The 18731-nt window shown below is 41.5% G+C and overlaps 1 protein-coding gene across 1 annotated transcript in view; it reads left to right on the forward strand.

Moving 5' to 3' along the window:
• ryr2 (ryanodine receptor 2) overlaps positions 1-18731 on the forward strand; it is a 225349-nt gene that overhangs the window by 116472 nt on the left and 90146 nt on the right. The window contains exons 22-45 of the mRNA XM_022766015.1: positions 205-309; positions 647-750; positions 1010-1093; positions 1308-1467; positions 2619-2766; positions 2986-3089; positions 3483-3587; positions 3780-3954; positions 4502-4710; positions 4978-5154; positions 5737-5882; positions 5999-6113; positions 6495-6655; positions 7542-7701; positions 8652-8738; positions 9542-9673; positions 10633-10727; positions 10933-11108; positions 14633-15291; positions 16382-16582; positions 17058-17163; positions 17346-17489; positions 17846-17973; positions 18393-18538. Coding sequence (XP_022621736.1) covers positions 205-309; positions 647-750; positions 1010-1093; positions 1308-1467; positions 2619-2766; positions 2986-3089; positions 3483-3587; positions 3780-3954; positions 4502-4710; positions 4978-5154; positions 5737-5882; positions 5999-6113; positions 6495-6655; positions 7542-7701; positions 8652-8738; positions 9542-9673; positions 10633-10727; positions 10933-11108; positions 14633-15291; positions 16382-16582; positions 17058-17163; positions 17346-17489; positions 17846-17973; positions 18393-18538 — 3827 coding nt within the window. The remainder of the gene's footprint in view (positions 1-204; positions 310-646; positions 751-1009; positions 1094-1307; positions 1468-2618; positions 2767-2985; positions 3090-3482; positions 3588-3779; positions 3955-4501; positions 4711-4977; positions 5155-5736; positions 5883-5998; positions 6114-6494; positions 6656-7541; positions 7702-8651; positions 8739-9541; positions 9674-10632; positions 10728-10932; positions 11109-14632; positions 15292-16381; positions 16583-17057; positions 17164-17345; positions 17490-17845; positions 17974-18392; positions 18539-18731) is intronic.

Raw genomic sequence — 18731 nt, forward strand, 5'->3', positions numbered from 1 at the left:
ATACAATGTATAGTAAATGCAGACAAAGGTTATGGCATAGCCATTCAGTTGTGAAATAGATTTCTAAAACTGAGCTCTTTATGATTATGTTACTTTTGCTGTATCATCTGTTCTGTCTGTCAGTTAAGACAAACAGGAGAAGTAACAGGAGATTACCAACATGATGTAAGTGAACTGTCTCTGTGTTTCTGTGTGTGAGTACAGATTGTGCTGCCTCCTCACTTGGAGAGGATCAGGGAGAAGCTTGCAGAAAACATCCATGAACTGTGGGTGATGAACAAGATAGAACTGGGCTGGACCTATGGTGCAGTGAGTATCAAGCAAGCATCTCAAAACTGTTTCTCACACACTGATTATTGAGAACTGAGCAGCTACTCAGCTACACATTTTTAATGATGGACTGCACGTGTGATTACAACAGTCTGTGATTCAGGCTCATCTGTGTTGTGTTCTCACATCAGAACAGGAGAGTCTTCACTTCTTGCCCAGGGCATGGTACATCACATCCCAAAGAGTCAATAGTGAAACCAGATAGAGGGCAGAACACTAAACCTGGATGTAACTCCTGTCCTGGTTCTCCCTGTCCTGAGGTCAAAGGGTCCCGTCCTGTCTGACCTATTGCTTTTTTTATGTGTGTGTGTTTCAGGTGCGAGATGATAACAAGCGGCAGCACCCTTGTCTAGTGGAGTTCTGCAGGCTTCCTGAACAGGAGCGAAGCTACAACCTCCAGATGTCTCTGGAAACTCTCAAGTAATGCATCAGTGCAGTGAGCAGCATAAGATGTGACACTTAGATCCAATATTACTCTGTTCCATCATGAAGCCAGATGAGTGTTCATCCTGTAATGTAACAAACTCTAAACTGCCTTTCTTTTTCTAGACTCACTCACGGTGCAAGTTTACAACTTCATGTAGGAGTGTTTGTGATGGCAGAGTGTGATATGTTATGGTCAATAACACTACATTACATTACATGTTTAATCGTGTGTGTGTGTGTGTGTGTGTTACAGAACTCTCCTGGCTTTGGGTTGCCATGTTGGCTTAGCAGATGAACGCGCTGTAGAGAAAGTCAAGAGCATGAAACTGTCCTCAACGTAAGTCACCTCAGCAAGGGTGGGAAGCAGGAGGATAATATCATGATGTAATGATACAGTGATGACAATGGGACATTTCATGAGATGATTCATAGGACAGGACAAAAACATTATCACTATTACTAGAGTAACAAAGACTCTTAGACATCAGCCCAGTGAGGTTGTTGAGCAGCAGGCTAGCTAACAATTCAGTGCCTCAACTCTATCTGTGCAGCTATGAGTTGTCCAGTGGTTATAAACCTGCTCCTCTGGACCTGAGTCACATCAAACTGACCTCCACCCAGGAAGCCATGGTGGACAAACTGGCTGAGAACGCTCACAATGTCTGGGCAAGAGACCGCATCCATCAGGGCTGGACCTACGGCATCCAACAGGTAGGAAACTGCAACATATACTGTTAAATACTGTGCAGTGTGTGTGTATGTTTATGTGCTGAGACAGAGAGAGATGGTTTAGTGTTTCCTGTATCTCTGAATGTCATTTATTTGTTAGGGACCTGTTTACATTTTAATAGCTTGTGTGATTGGCTGACTGGTCTGCTTCACAAGTGCTTTGTCTCTTCCTTCAGTCTCTAGCTGTCCCTTATATGATGAATATTTGTTAATTTATAATGTACCTGAAAGATTTTACAGTTCATAAGTCATGATTTTTCCTGAGTGTGAGTCAATCTGAAGACGGCTGAAGTCTAAAGATTTTACCTGTGACTCTAATGCAGTGGTGGAAAATAACTTGTGAAGACCAGAACTCAAGTACTTGTGTTGAACTTGTATTTGAACTTGTATGAATTTGTTTTTTATCATTTATTTTATGCTACTTTATACAGTCCATTACATTTCTGGGGCTAAGTATTGTAAATTCATTCGATTCGATCCGGCTCTTTGCTGCATTCCCTCTCTCTCCCCTGACGTTCCTGTCTATCTCTACTGTCAGTATAGAAATAAAGCAGAAATCAGTTAAAAAATGCAACATTTTATATTTATTTCTTTACTTTAATTAAACAAGCAAGAAACTGTAAGAATTGTAACACTTCAGTTCACCAAAGCATAGGCCTGCACTGTTCTGGGTTCCCTTTCGCCCCGGAAGTCAACCCCCCCAGTTGTCATTTTGTTTTGCACACTCTGCTTAAAATGCTTAAATGTTAACTGTGCTAAAAAAATTTAAAAAACATTTAAAAACACCTGAAGCCATTGTATTAACCAATCACAGTCTAACTAGACAGACCGAGGAACACTCACTTTAAATAAAAACCTGCAGCAGTAGAAGAAAAGCAAACACAACACTGGCAGCTGCATCTTTAAATATGCATGTAGGTTACCCACAGTATATGTTCTGCTTTTCTGCAGAGTGAATCATGGATATACTTTACTCAGTTCACACAGTTGGCTGACCAGAACTAATGGTTATCTCCATACACAAAGAAAATAAATGGGCCTTGCTCAAGAGCACCTCAGTGGTGGTAATATGGAAGGGGCAATCACTGCTGTATAACTATGAATAACTAATTTCCTTTGTGTTCTTCTGTCAGGATGTGAAGAGTCGTAGAAACCCTCGTCTGGTCCCCTACACTCTGCTGGATGAGAGAACCAAGAAGTCAAACAAAGACAGTCTGAGAGAGGCTGTCAGGACTCTGCTGGGATATGGATACAACCTGGAAGCTCCTGACCAGGACCATGGTACAATGTCTCCTTCCAGTCTATCATTTCATTTAATGACTTGTCATTTTTAGGATTTTTCAATATTTTGTATCATATTTTTGGCAAAAATGACCACCTCGTTTACACAACAGTACAAAATCTAAGATTTATAAGATATATTTTTTTTAATGTGTCCTTGAGATTGTTCATTAGATGACTTTCTTTCCCCTTGTCGTTTCCTGCCTCTGTCTCATCCAGCAGCTCAATCTGACCTCAACAACATGTCTGCTGAGAGGTTTCGCATTTTCAGAGCAGAGAAAACCTACTGTGTTAATGCTGGGAAGTGGTACTTTGAACTGGAGGTAAGATGATGGGAGATATGATGGTATTTCTCTAACATATATCAACCATTGGTAGATGGGATTTTAAAGCTTACCGCAATGGTTTATTATAGTAAAATACTAACTTTAATCAGTGTTGAAGCTGCATCACCTTATTAAAAGTGTTATATACTTCTCTACCAGTGCCTTTTGGTTCGGCACCTGTTGTACTCTGAGGATGTTTCAGTTGAGCTGGTTCTTAACACACAGTCGCCTATTCTGAACTTTTATGTGCTGCTGTAACACACTGATGTGAAGAAATGTTATTACTATTCCACATCGCAATCTACAGACACCAAGTAGAATGTGCTTGTTGAGTGAAATTGAACAGACTGCAGGCTGCTGGATATGAACCTGTTGCCACGTCTCCTCCAGGTGCTGACAGCAGGAGAGATGAGGGTGGGCTGGGCCAGGCCAGGATGCCTCCCAGACCAAGAGTTGGGATCTGATGACCAGGCCTTTGTCTTTGATGGCTTCAAGGTGTCTGGATTTTTCTTTGCTGATGCAGTCATTCTAATCATCCCAATAGAAGTCAGAATTTTCTCTGTTTGTGCTCAGCATCATACATAATCCCTGCTTGTACTTTCATACTTGTCCTTTCAAATTTTTTTTTATATTGTCAGAATCAGTCGTCAGAAATGTTCACTGTATTTTTTAATTTTTCTTTCCCAGGTCCAGCGCTGGCACCAGGGCAACGAGCACTTCGGGCGTGCCTGGCAGATGGGGGATGTGGTGGGATGCATGGTGGATCTGAATGAACACACCATGATGTTTACACTCAATGGAGAAGTGCTGCTGGATGATTCTGGCTCAGAGCTAACCTTCAAGGACTTTGAAGCTGGCGAAGGTCAGACCTGGGGCAGTGACCACATACATGCACGCACACACATATAAAATTAAATGATACTTATCACACCACAGAAAAATTTGAATGCTGTTTTTTTTCAAACCCTTTTAAATGAATCAAGAGTCCATTACAGAACAAAAAGGTCACAACCTCCTTATTCGCGTTGAAAGTTGACTGCATCACACAAACCTCTCAACAATTCTGTAAATCCTTTGATGTCAGAGCCCTATGGGCATATTGTCTGAACATTTTGAAGACATAATTTTCACTTGCAGTTAGCAGGTGCTTCATAACATTGATTTTATAATCAGTTGTGTGAGAGTTGTTTCTATTTTGGGTATGAATCCATTATTTGATTATTTATAAACATATCCACTGATTCACATAGTTCTTCATTGATGCAGAGATTGAATATGAATTTCTCATCTTTTTTTGAACACATCAGTTGTTTTGTAAATATAATACTCAGTTGACCAGGTGCACACATGGTGTTAACAGAAGTAATGCACAAAAAGTCTTAGAATTTGATTTCTTCTGTGTGTCCCAGGTTTTATCCCCGTGTGCAGTCTGGGTGTGTGTCAGGTGGGGAGGATGAACTTTGGTAAAGACGTAAGCACTCTGAAGTACTTCACCATCTGTGGCCTTCAGGAAGGCTACGAGCCGTTTGCTGTCAACATGAACCGAGACGTTACCATGTGGCTCAGCAAGAGGCTGCCTCAGTTTGTACCTGTCCCTCACAGTCACCAGCACATAGAGGTGAGGACGTCACCGGGAGTAGACTCTATACTCACTGAGGACCATGTAGCTAATAACTAGCAGATATCTAGTTAGCTACATAGTCACTACAGTACAGTATTGGTACAACTGTTAATGGTGACATTAAAGATCCCTTCAAACACATGTCTACACATATAGATAAATTTTATCCAAATTGGTTTTTCCATAAAATATTCAATAAACAACATAACAAGCAGAAGAACTGAAACAGAACAAATGAATTTAGATCTTTCTTCTTCTTTTCAGGTGACAAGGATAGATGGGACAGTGGAGTCTTGTCCATGCCTGAAGGTCACCCAGAGGTCATTTGGCTCACAGAACAGTTACACTGACATTACCTTCTACAGACTGAGCATGCCCATCGAGTGTGCAGAATCCTTCTCTAGATCCCGGTCTAACGGCAGCCTCTTCTCGCCGAATAGGGTAACAGATGCTGTGTGTTACACACACACACTCACACACACTCAAATGCAGTCCATCTGTTGTGTACCCTCCACTGACCAAGAGCTGCTACTGTCAGGTATAAAATGATTTCTTGTACACCTGCTGTTGCACATTATCTCTGTGCTCTGCTGCATACTGTGTATTTCTGTAGATTGTTAGTGTTTCACATTACTGTAATGATGTTGAAGTGAAAATATACATTATCAAGGTTATTCCACTTTTTGGGCTAATTGCTGCACAATACAAATACAGTCTCTTGCAGTACCTTAATTATCACATAAATGGGCAGATGTTGACAACATAAGTTTTTTTTCCTCTCCCACAGACATGCAACAGTTATTCATATCTCAGCATGCTATTTCAAATTATAGATCTAAACTGAACCTTACTCAGATTTGCTAAGAGATTTGTCTGGAGTGTGCTCAGTTTCCCGCTGAGCTGTGTGAACAGGCTACCGTCTGTTACAGAGAAGTTAACTTTATTATTCACCTACATATGGAAACGGTAGCATTGGATATGTGACTAAGAATATGTGTGATGTGTTCACTGTCTGTTCTGCAGGAGCTGGAGGACTTTGAAACGGTATCAGACTTTGAGGTCCTGATGAAGTCGTCTCACGGTCACAATGGTCCCAATGGACCTGAGAGAGACGAATTCAACAACCACAAAGATTATAACCAGGAGAAGCCATCCAAGCTCAAACAACGGTGAACCCTCTGTCTCCTCATATAAAGACTGTTCACTCATTAGAGGTGTATTTTTAGCTACTGTCATTGTGTTTGATCACCGAGTTCAAACCTAAACCAGTGATCTGCTCTGCTAGGTTCATGTTGAAGAGAAACAAACCAGACAACAGCTGCCCCTCATCTGCTAGACTGTCAGAGGAAGTGATGGCTGATGACAGAGATGAGTACGAATTCCTCATGCAAGCCTCCACTGTAAGGCAATACACACACAAAATCATATTCATAAAACACTCACTCCTCCCGCACCTCCCCACATCATGAAAGGAAATGAGGCTAAAGAAAATGCTTCTGAAATTAAGACATTATAAACATCTAAGAGACAGTTAAAGTAAACACATGGTATTTATAGGTACAAACAAAGTGTAGTTCAGTCATTAAATTAATTAAATATGAAATATGAATTTCTTTGTAGTTTTCAAGTTGTCTTTTAGCAAATAAGGTTAATCCTGTTAAAAAAGTACATATCCATTTATTGTTTCATAATTTGTTCTGCTGTGAAGCCTTTTGACAAAGAAACTCAGGGGCAGTGCAGCTAAACTTGACCTGTTTGCACCTCTCTCTCTCTCTATGCAGCACTACTACTCAGTTCGGATCTTCCCTGGTCAGGAGCCCAGCAGTGTGTGGGTAGGCTGGGTGACCTCTGACTTCCATCAGTATGACCCAGGCTTCGAACTGCACAAGGTCCGAACGGTCACTGTTACCCTGGGAGACGAGAAAGGCAAAGTTCACGAGAGGTTAGTCAAGCTCCAACCAATCCATAGCTTAGGGTTAATTTTTCTTTTCTTATAATTTTATGACAGGCCCAGAAATGCAGTTTAATCCTGACTTGTACATTACTCCATCTTTGCACCCTTTACAACCTGTAGTATCCTCTGGTAAATGCCTGGCAACATGGAAAATACAGCTAACAATGTATTACTTTTCACCTCGTACTGTGGAAACAGCTATTTAAGCCACAGTGTTGTTCACAAGTCATTTTAATGGGCCCCACTAATCCATCATGACTCAGCATTTTGTTGTTTATGCAGGAGATGTTAGATTACTAAAGTTTATTAATCCTTTGCATCACAGCCTATTTTCCCTTTCCAATTGGGGGGCAAAAATCAGCAGTACAGGTTTTAGTCATTATGAAGCAAGAGCTGCTGAGATATAATCTGACCATGTGAAATACAGTAAAATTATATTATAGTCATATAAACTGCTTTACCAAGCTATTTTTAATTATTTGTTTCTATCACCATTGTACTACCTGTTAAAAACCCTCACCTTCTGCCTCTGGCTGTTGATGTGAGCTGCTTTGTGTTCAGATCTGCACCATCCAGACAACATGATTTCCTGGAGAAGCGTCTTTCCATTTGTTGAGCTGTGATTGGCTCAGCTGTTCAGAGCAATGTGACCAGTGATGTGACTGGCTCTGAGCAGATTTAGTCATCACCACACCCTCCAATCTATATTCACCTTCACCCAGCCCTTTGCACCATTGCTGCATAATCATGAACCAAAACAGCAGGTTGAGATGTCCACACAATCCATCCACGATCTGAGGAAGACCATGTGACTATTGTCCTGCGATATAAAGTGTAGTAACTGTTACATGGTGGTTGTGTGTGTTTCTTGCAGTATAAAGCGCAGTAACTGTTACATGGTGTGGGCTGGAGAGAGCAGCAGTCCTGGTCAGGGGAGGAACAACAATGGCTTAGAGATAGGCTGTCTAGTTGACACAACAAATGGACTATTGACCTTCACTGCCAACGGCAAAGAACTCAGCACATATTACCAGGTAAATATTTGATGTACTGTCACAGGCTTTTGATTCTTCCTTGTTGTTGTGTTGTTTCCTGTTTCCTTCTTCCTCATCTGTATTTCCTTTTAATTTTGCTTCCTACACCATCATTTGCGTCCTTCATTCCTGTCTTGTTCTTTCTCTTTCTTTTTATGTTTTACTTGTATGTGTAACATTAGACCCTCTCACTATAACAATCTGGCACCAGCTATACCACTTTCTTCCATTCTCCAATATATGTTCAAGTCCAGCATGCACACACTTTCTGCTCTGTATTTCACTTGACTGTGTCCTTCTTTGAGAAAAGTTTAGAAAACAAAAGAAATTTATATTTTACATTCTTAGGTTTCATGATGATTGAACCGCCAATATTTGCATTAAGCAATCAGAGAGCGGCTGTTCATACAGCCAATCACATCATTTCATTTTAAGCAGTATTTGCATTAAGCAGCAGCATCACCCTCGTTGGCCAACAGTAACTCAAGTTAACACCACCTGCTTGTTCAGCTTTCAGTCAGTGACTTACATTGACCTGCAAGAGGCTTAGAGACAAAAGGAACATTTCTGAAAATAAAAAATGTTTTCATCCCCTTAAAAAAAAATTCCCTTAAAAAAAAATTCAAACAAAAATACATTTCTTTTTATGCCTTTATTGGATAGTATAGTAGAGACAGACAGGAAATGGGGAGACAGAGAGAGGGGGAATGACATGCAGTAAAGGGCCGTCCGATGCGGGATTCGATGCGGGATTCGAAGCGGGATTCGAACCGGGGCCAACTGCAGCGAGGACTGTAGCCACTACACATGGGGCGCCTGCTCAACCCACTGCACCACTCGACGCCCCACATTTAACAATCATTTTGACTTGATATATGACAGTAGAAAAGAAATGGCTCCATGTGATTTCTGCTGGACTTTAATAACTAAGCTCTCTTTCCACTGCACAGGTGGAGCCCAGTACTAAGCTGTTCCCCGCAGTCTTTGCCAAGGCGACCAGCCCCAATGTCTTCCAGTTTGAACTGGGGAGAATAAAGGTGAGGAGGACATGCATACATACACACACACAAACAACTTTATCACCTAAATAAAGTAACTGGAGTACTGCTTTAGCTGTCCTACTGGCAGAACTTGAATGTGCTTGAATTGCAGTGTGGGGCTTTTGTAATGATTTTGTCCACCATTTTTTCCCCTTTCAGATGTTCCACTTGCATTGTGGTTCTTATAACTGTTACAGAAATACCACTGTTGATCTGCCAAAGGCCCGCTGATCTCAATGAATATGTTGATGTCCAGTCAACATAAAAAGAATGCAGTCCTTACCTGAAACCCAGCAGAGCTCAGCTAGCTTCCCTGCAACACCACTTGTACTAACTATGTTGGTGCTGGTCTGCTCTGGTCCTCTTCTCATGTCAGCAATTGTACAATGAGCTCAGCCTTGGTTTCAGTTCACTTAGGTCAACAAAGAAACACACAGAGCAGAACCCAAATACTTTAGGAAGGAGAGATATCAGTCATTGTTTATCATAGCCCACAAAACAGAGTGAGTGTCTGATCTCTGCCCTCTGACCAGGTCATATTAGCTGAAGTAGAATTGAAGTTTGACAACCAATCAAAATGACAAATAATAACAAATGACAACCTGTGACATAAGCATGACCATAATATCACAGGTCAGCACAGTTATCCCTGCTGGGAAGAAACAGTCCATCTCTGTGACATGAATCCAATCCATGACTGTTTAAAATGATATTCACTTGACTCACAAAGAAAATCCAAACTGGTTTGGATTCATGCTCTTCTGAGCCTGATCTTAAGACATATCTCTTTTTCCTGTCAGAATGTGATGCCTCTGTCAGCTGGTCTGTTTAAGAGTGAGAGGAAGAACATGGTTCCTCAGTGTCCTCCACGGCTTCATGTCCAGTTTCTTACTCCTGTTTTATGGAGTCGTGTTCCCAACCACTTCCTTAAGGTAACAACTATTTGCAGGTGTTTTTTGTTTTGTTTTGTTTTGTTTTTTAATATATGGCTTTTTGGAAAAAAATGCAATTGATTTTGTGTGTAATGAAATACACTGTATACATATAATAAAGGCTGACAGTTGTGAATACACACAGCTTTCTGTCTTACATTCTGCTCACCTCTTAGACCCATTTTAGAAGTGTGTCTGAAACTGTTCACTATCTCTGGTTTGGAACAGGAAAGCTGATTTCCTGACTGCAGTGCTATGTTAAAATGCTATGTTTCTGATATTAGCAGCATGGTGAACTGTCTGCTGGGCCTTGCAGTGGGCTGATCTGAGCCAGTTCTCTTTCAAAGGATTCGTTTCATGTCTCATTATGGGGAGCTACTCCTGTGTGACCTCATCAGAAGCACAAATGACATTACGCCAGCCCTAATTGGCTGGCCTTAGTGACGTCTATGTCAGGAGGGGATGGGACCCTCCTCCTATACATTAGGCTGACATAGTGTCAGTTGTGATTCAAAAACCTTCTCATTTCTCACAGAAGCCTTTTGATAATAATGCTGTTGGATGCTAAGCTAAATTTTCCATTGATTTGAGCGCACAGGATGCACTTTGTTCCCAGTTGTACGGTTGCAGGCTAGCTCACGAACAGTAGCAATACTGGTAGTACAGTACTACAGCTAGTTTTGGTATGAAGTAGCAATACTTTCACCTTAGGAAGTAGCAATACTTTGCTTTTTTTCACATTTTTGCATTTTTACCGGCCAGCCAATTAGGGCTGGCGGAATGTTACTTGTGCCTCTGATGAGAGCACACAGGATGCACTCCCCATAGTGAGATACTCACTCATGCTAATCAGAGAACCAGAGTTATATTCATAACCCTAAGTTACTACTGGCTAGCAGAAAATAACATGAAACATCATGTATGCTGTCTGTGAAGTGCTAACAGTTATTTTTTTTCAGGTGTCAGCATCCAGAGTGAATGACAGACATGGCTGGCTGGTCCAGTGTAGTGAACCCCTGCAGTTCATGTCTCTGCACATACCTGAGGAGAACAGGTTGAGTATCCACAGCTACTTACACACACACACACACACACACACACACACACACACACACATAAAACATAACATAAAACAACATAGAAATAAACAGATTTATGATTTATGTCCTCACAATGAATAATACAAGAACAAACACACATTTTCTTCCTCCTGCTCTCAGGTTTTTCATGCAGTCTCTCTCTCTCACTGTGTTGTCCAGGTCGGTCGATATCCTGGAGCTGTCAGAGCAGAGGGACTTATTAAAGTTTCACTACCATACCCTCAGACTGTACTCTGCAATCTGTGCTCTGGGAAACAACCGGGTGGCACATGCCCTCTGCTCCCATGTGGACGAAGCACAGCTGCTGCAGGCTATAGAGAATAAGTACATGCCAGGTAATATACACAGCATATAGAAAGAATAACTTGCAAAGTAATAGAGTCTGTCCCTGAGAAAGAACTACAGGCCAGAAGATAGTCAGAGCCTGTATCATACATCCTCTGAAGACACATCATTGGTAATGGAATGCGGGGTCAGAGGGTGTTTCAGGTCTTTCAGCATTATACACCGTTGCCCGGGCAACCCAGCCGGAGTTGATCAGGCCCCAACTTGTGTCTGAGTAGCACTTGACCACACCTCACTCTTTTTCAGCCACAGCCACTCTAGAAATCAAACTTCTCAGCCTTCATCTGCCAGTTCTGGGCTGTAGTAAGAAGACCAGCTGCATGCCCTTGGTTGTAGCTGAATCTTGTCCGCCATCTTGACGAAGGAAAAGTCCACTGTGCTTCCACTGTGCTTGCAGGAGGTGTTCTCAGCTACTGTGGCGTCAGCGATAGCGTCCACTCGCAGAGATTCAAAATATGATTAGTTCATACCATGTAAAAGGCTGTGGCTGTTTCCAAAACTCCCTTCCTCATTCACTCTTTCACAATCCCTATATATCAAAGTCAACAGTTAACTCTATGGTTGGTTGTAGGGATGACCCGATTGATTAGCTTCCGATCATTATTGGCTGATTTTCATTAAAAATGCATGATTTGCATAAATACTTCTAGTCCGCAATCACCTAAAAACCGATGTGGTGTCGGCGGCTGAGGGATGCACTGTGTGCTGTGTAGTGTAGTCCCACCTCCCACCTTGCTCACAGCAAGGCGCACGACAGGCCACCAAAACAAACATGTTGGTTGTGTGGAACTTTTACAAAGTGTGTGAGACTGATACAACGTATGCCATCTGCAATGCATGCCAAAAATGATTGATATCGGCCGATCTCCCTCATAGATGATCAGTATGTGGCAAAAAAACGTGATCGCAGCATCCCTAGTTGGTAGTCAGTTGACATTTCATAGACTTATAGATCATCATCGCATTATAGAAGTTGTTGTGAGTTGGAAAAAGTATTCAAATCAGTTGGACTATATATCAGGTCTGAAAAGTGCAAAGTGCATGGTTGAGATAATGTACAGAGACTCCAGCGATAAAAGGATCAGAGCTGCAGGTGTCACCACAAGATCAGCATGCTGAAGTTGAAGGATGTCACCGGGAACCTGTGTGTGGGGCAACAACGACTTGGAATCACCCACTTCCAGCAATGGGGGAAAGCAGACCCAGGGCAGAAGAGCGACATGATCCAAGCCAAGGTCCAACTCCTCTAGGAGGAAGGGCAAAGGTCAAGGTCAACTTGGATCACAAGGAGCCTGGACAAAGTGGGACTTGCCAAAGTGGAGGATTACGTGGCCTGAACTATGGAGACTGCACAGGTGGCGAGATGCAAGACTGCACTTAGTCAGGGGAGATACAGATTGGGTCACAAAGGGTCACAAAGAGGTCCTCAGGTCCTACGGCTGACCTCTTGGAGCAGAAGAGATGTATGTAAGGCCAGTCCCATCCATACACTTCATCAGGAATGGGGAGAAGCCACCCTCCTCCAAGGATATAGGACACCAATCCTGTGGCTGGCATAATCATGGGACATGAGCGTGGACCAGGAAGAAAACTACACTTTCTGCAGGTTGTCCAAACATCCCTAAGGCCTGACATAGTCATATGGTCAGATAAGGTGAATAGGATCATACTGACTGAACTGATGGTCCCATGGGAAGATGGATGAAAAAAGGCCTTGAAGAGGAAGGCCACCAAGTACCAAGACCTCATCCAACAGTGCAGGGTGAAAAGTTGGCAGGCCTAGCTATTTCCAGTTGAGGTAGGCTGCAGGGGCTTCCCTGCGCAGTTTATGTGGAGGATGGTCATAGAGCTGGGTATAGCAGGAAGGGAGAGGAAGCCAGCTGCACGCAGGTTGGGGGAGGAAGCAGAAAGTGCTTCTTGTTGGCTCTGGAACAGATGGGAGGAGTCAAACTGGATGCCAGGAGAAGATGGTCAATGACTGGCCATCACTGCCAACCCACCAACTGCAGGATGTAGTGGTTCAAGCAAAGTAACTTAAGGTGTTAGCATCTAGATGTATCTAATAGTTCAAATCCTTATTTAATTAAAATTGGTAATACCAAAAATACTGCATCACAAGTTCTGCTGGTAGTATTGCATATTTTTCTCAATGTCAACAAATCTCAGGTGCAAGAGCCAAATCACCTGTGTGTTAGTCTCTCAACACTTTTCGACATCCGTACTCTGCCTGTGACTCTCAGTTGCATACCCATTGGTTCCTACTGACGACGTTAATCTTTATGAACAGCTCAGAACCATGTACTTTAATTTTCTAAAAGGTTCAGTAATTTCCTAAAACAGCTACCTGCTTTAGTTTTTGACAAACATTACTCAAACAGGAGGAAATAGTGGCGGTGCATAATCCACATTTGGTGCTGTAGTAAGTATTTGTGGCAGCAGGATGGTGTGTGTGTGTGTGTGTGGGACGGAGCCAAAACAAATTACAGTGTTAGTGTTCATGGTGATGAAGGAACATGTCACCCAGAGTAACAGTGTGGCTCACTGATGTGTTTTTAATAGTTTTTGGAAACAATGGAGCTCTGTGGCTCAGCGGGATCAGATATACCATGCTGTGATACAAAGACTGGTTAGTTGGAGATGTTCACTGTTGGTTTGGCTCTGCACATGAGATTTGTTGACAAGAAGAACCAGAACAATCCATGAAATAAACATACAATGTTGTGCCAGTTCACACTTAAAAATAACTAGTTCAAAGTTCAGTTCATACAGATGAAAATTAACTAGTTCACGTTCATAGTTAATTTTTTAAAGTTTTGAACTAAGTTCACAGTTCCAAAAATGAACTATTTCACGTTCATTTGTTCCTTTTTAAAAAAAATAAAAAAAATAAAAAAATAAAAATAGGCCACTATTCTCTCTCAATAGAACTTCCTTCTACCCATCCATCACCAGCCCAAATCACTGCCACTCCCAAACTATATGAATTATTGTAGCACTGAAGAACCACAGACATGAGTTACATTTAAAATCCGTATATAAATATAATCTGTCTGAATTTTCACTTGTTTGTTCATAAAACTGCTTCAAATGCTCAAACAAACTGGCTTCAGCAGTAGTAAATGCGTCTGTACCGTCTGTACCGCTAGCACCAGCGATGCTGGGCTGTGTCTATGGAGACGTCATGTGGCGTACCATAAAACGGCGTTCACTCACAAGATTGTGTAAACTGATTCGTTCAGCTCAGCGTTCACAAAAAATATGAACATGTTCCATGAATGCAGGTAATTGAACGTGTTGGACGTGCACAACACTGCATACAGGCATATTATTGGCAGAATGCAAATAAAGTATAAAATGTACTCATGCAGAATTGTGTGGTGCATTATGCGGTTGTATATTACTATTATACATGTCACATTAATGAATTATTTTTCTAATTCATTTATGTGAAAGCAGAATTATAATGTTGGTTGAGCATTATAATATAATCCTTCTGTCTGTCTCTCAACCACAGGTTTGCTTCGTGCTGGCTATTACGACCTCCTTATCGATATCCACCTGAGCAGCTACGCCACAGCTCGCCTCATGATGAACAATGAGTACATTGTTCCCATGACAGATGAAACAAAGAGCATCACCCTGTTTCCTGACGAGAAGAAGAAACATGGCCTGCCAGGCATTGGCCTCAGCACTTCCCTGAGACCCAGAATGCACTTCTCATCTCCAAGCTTTGTCTGCGGGACCGGATCGTTGTATCGAAACAACGGAAACAGCGGATCAGGATCAGGAGACTGTTTCCAGTACAGCCCTGAATTCCCTTTAGATATACTGAAAGTCAAAACAATTGAGATGCTGACAGAGGCTGTGCGGGAGGGAAGCATGCACGTACGGGATCCAATAGGAGGCAGCACTGAGTTTCTCTTTGTTCCCCTTATCAAGCTCTTCTACACCATGCTCATCATGGGAGTTTTCCAAAATGGAGATCTGAAGAACATCCTCCGACTGATTGAGCCATCTGTGTTCTCTGAAAGGCGAGAAGGGCAGGAGGAGATTCACATGGAGCTGGAGATGGTGAAGGAGGTGGAGACTGAGGTTGGAGGGGAGGATAGAGGGAGGACCATGCCAAAAGAAGGACTGTTGCAGATGAAGCTGCCAGAGCCTGTAAAACTCCAGGTAACTGTTTGTAAATACAGTTATATTTTTGTCCTACTGTATTTGCAAACATACTTTTCAGTATTACAGTATTCATAATCAGCTTTTCTATGATTTATTTGGGGAATTTAGTTTTTTTCACTGAGTGATCTTATTTAGAGATAACTAAGCTTTTTTTTTTAAGTTGCAGTCAAACTTGTGTTTCTACCATATGTATATTTAGCTACACATGTGATGTACTGTCCAATCAAAGTCACAAAAAATGTCAAATCGCAGGTAAAAATCACTTTAGTTCTTGATTTTCTCACAGACATCCAGAATTAACAAAGACCATGACCAAACAACAAAGCTATAGCTTGCTATGGCAACAGACAATAGAGACGTACATAGTCAAAAATACAACAGAGCATCACTGGGTTCAGTCCAACAAGAGACCAAATGGAGAGTTTGTGTCTGCAGAACAGAGCATCAAAACCTGTGGCTGCTGCATGTGTCACATACTGCACAGCAACCTCATCAATAACAAAACAAGCTCTGTATTTCTGAGGTTGAACCATATACTGTGTGTGCACAGACATTCAAGTGAATGGAAAAGTGGTCTCAGACTTTTGGACCCCACTGTATTTAAGTCCATATAGTGCCATTTTCTACCCTTTTGTAAAACTCTGAAATTAAGGCTGCACACAACTCCTTGACACTAATTAGCTTAATGAAATGAAAATAGACATCCAGTGAGGAGCAATGGAACATACAGTATTAAGATCTGTTTCTCACTGTTATGAAATACTGTCCAGCTGTTTTAAAATCCAGCATCAGAACAGAAACAGGAAATTAACTCAATTAACACCTTTTACTTACAGATTCACAGATTTCTTTTTCCTCTAAGTTTTGAACCTGCAAAGACTTTGCTATAACAGGGATGTACTGTATCCTACAAACTTTTCTTTTATCCTACACTTTTCTTCTCATCTATTTGAGATTTTCAACATAATATGGAGTTGCCCTAACATTATATGTGCTGTCTAATCTGTGTGTGTGTGTGTGTGTGTGTGTGTTTGTGTGTGTGTGTGTGTGTGTGTGCATGCGTGCGTGCGTACGTGCGTACGTGCAGATGTGCCATGTGCTACAGTATCTGTGTGACTGTCAGGTGCGTCATCGTATCGAGGCAGTGGTGGCCTTCTCTGATGATTTTGTGGCCTGTCTCCAAGACAACCAGCGATTCCGCTACAACGAGGTGATGCTGGCACTCAACATGTCTGCAGCTCTCACTGCCAAGAAAACCAAAGAGTTCAGATCACCTCCACAGGAACAGGTAGGAACACCACTGAAGAAGAGTGAGGCTGAGCTGGGGAACTGGAGAGTACAGAAGAAAAGGTTACAAAACACAGGGAGGCTGGAGAATCATAAAATGTTGTGCATTAAGAGTTTATTAAGTAAGATCAAGTCTATTCTCTGCAGAAAGTGGTAAAACAAAAGACCACAGTTGAGCATGAAGTAGAAAATAAGCAAAGAACAGCGGACAGTGTAGAAAGACCTAAGCTGAGTTTAAGAGACATACTGAATAAAGAAGCTAAAATCAGGAACAAATTCCATATCAAATGAGATACCATTATTGAGCTAAAACACTGCAGCCCTAAGTCAAATAGCATCTTTACCAATAGCCAACACAGTGGTAGAAACATGTTCCTATTATCTATCAAAATCTTAGTGTAAGATTGTTTCTATGAGGTCATTCCAGAGGTGGTTGTAGAGGTATGTAATGAACAGGACTTGTTGTGTTTCTGCAGATCAACATGTTGCTGAACTTTAAGGATGAGAAGCAGGAGTGTCCCTGTCCTGAATACATCAGAGAACAGCTGCTCGACTTTCATGAAGATCTGATGAGACACTGTGGTAAACTACCAGTCAGCTTCACCTGAACAGTTTGGCAAATGTTCGAATGAACTGCAATGACCAGTGTTCTCATACAGAAGAATAGAGACCAGTAGTAACAGAAACAATAGATCAATAATATCTGTATAATGTAAATTCAAACACACAGTATGCACTGTATAGTGATACTTCCTTCCTGTCAGGTATAGAATTGGATGAGGACAGAAGCATAGATGGTGACAGTGACTTCACCATCCGAGGTCGACTCATGTCACTGGTGGAGAAAGTGGCTTATCTGAAGAAGAAGATGGCCAACTTGCCGAAGGAGAAGAAGGACAGGAAACCCAGTAAGTCAGACAGACAAACACACAAACAGAAGAAGTAGGTCATCAAGTGATGTTTGAAGAAAGAAGTAGAATATATTGGTCTGTCTGAGAGTGCTCACTCACCTAATTCTCTCTCTCTCTCTCTATTTTCTGTGCACTTGTGTGTAGAAAGCCACTTATTCTACAGGGCTTCTCCTTGATCTACTACAGCTTCCCCAATGGTTTAGTTTGCCAGAATATTTAGTTTATTTACAAATTGTTTCACTATATTGATTTTGTATGACCTCAGAGTCAAGTGAAAAATATACAAAAACAAAAAAAAATGAGAGGAAATAAGATTTTCAGATTACCCCATCACTGTATGTGTGTCTGTACAGGTACGTTACAGCAACTGATCTCAGACACGATGGTCCGCTGGGCTCAGGAGTCGGTTATTGAGGATCCAGAGCTGGTCAGAGCCATGTTTGTCCTGCTGCACCGCCAGTATGATGGCATCGGAGGACAGGTTTGTGTGTGTGTGTGTGTGTTCATTTTAATAGAAAGAAGATATCACTCTGTTACATTAAAATATGATAACTTGGTCAAGTGTGAGAGTGGCTTCATTAGTATATGTGTAATAAGTTTGCTCTGAAAATATGTTTGTGAATATACAGCAATACTTCACATTTAAAGTAGGATATCCTACAAATCAGACCTTTACATCTTTACCTTTATACATCTATTATACTGTCATAAACAGAAAACATCATTTGTCATTTTGATGTTATGGAAAGTGATGACAAACTGTTCTGCTCAATCTGTATTGTACTCTGCAGTCTGTACTGTAATCTGTACTTTCTGACTGTTCAGAATGTACAGTCTGTAATGTAAAAGTCTGAACAGTCTGACAGCAAAGGAAATGTGCATATCTCTCTCTCTGTTAAGGTGCGGGCTCTTCCTAAGACCTACACTATAAATTCAGTTTCCATTGAGGACACCATCAACCTGTTGGCTGCTCTGGGTCAGATCAGATCTCTACTGAGTGTCCGCATGGGAAGAGAGGAGGAGAAACTAATGATCCGAGGGCTAGGGTGAGGAGACACTTGTCTGTCAGGCTCTTCAGCACAGATATATTTTATTTTGCTTCATTTTTCCTCTCTTTCTTGTTAATTAATCTGTGACAACTGGACAAATATTTGCACTCACCATACTGAAAATCATCTCTGACACTGCATCATATAATTACCAAGTCTAATTTCTAATTGTAGTTGATATCGGCAAATG

The sequence above is a fragment of the Seriola dumerili genome, unplaced genomic scaffold (genome assembly GCF_002260705.1).
Source record: "Seriola dumerili isolate Sdu_G_001 unplaced genomic scaffold, Sdu_1.0 BDQW01000807.1, whole genome shotgun sequence".
Classification (NCBI taxonomy): Eukaryota; Metazoa; Chordata; class Actinopteri; order Carangiformes; family Carangidae; genus Seriola; species Seriola dumerili.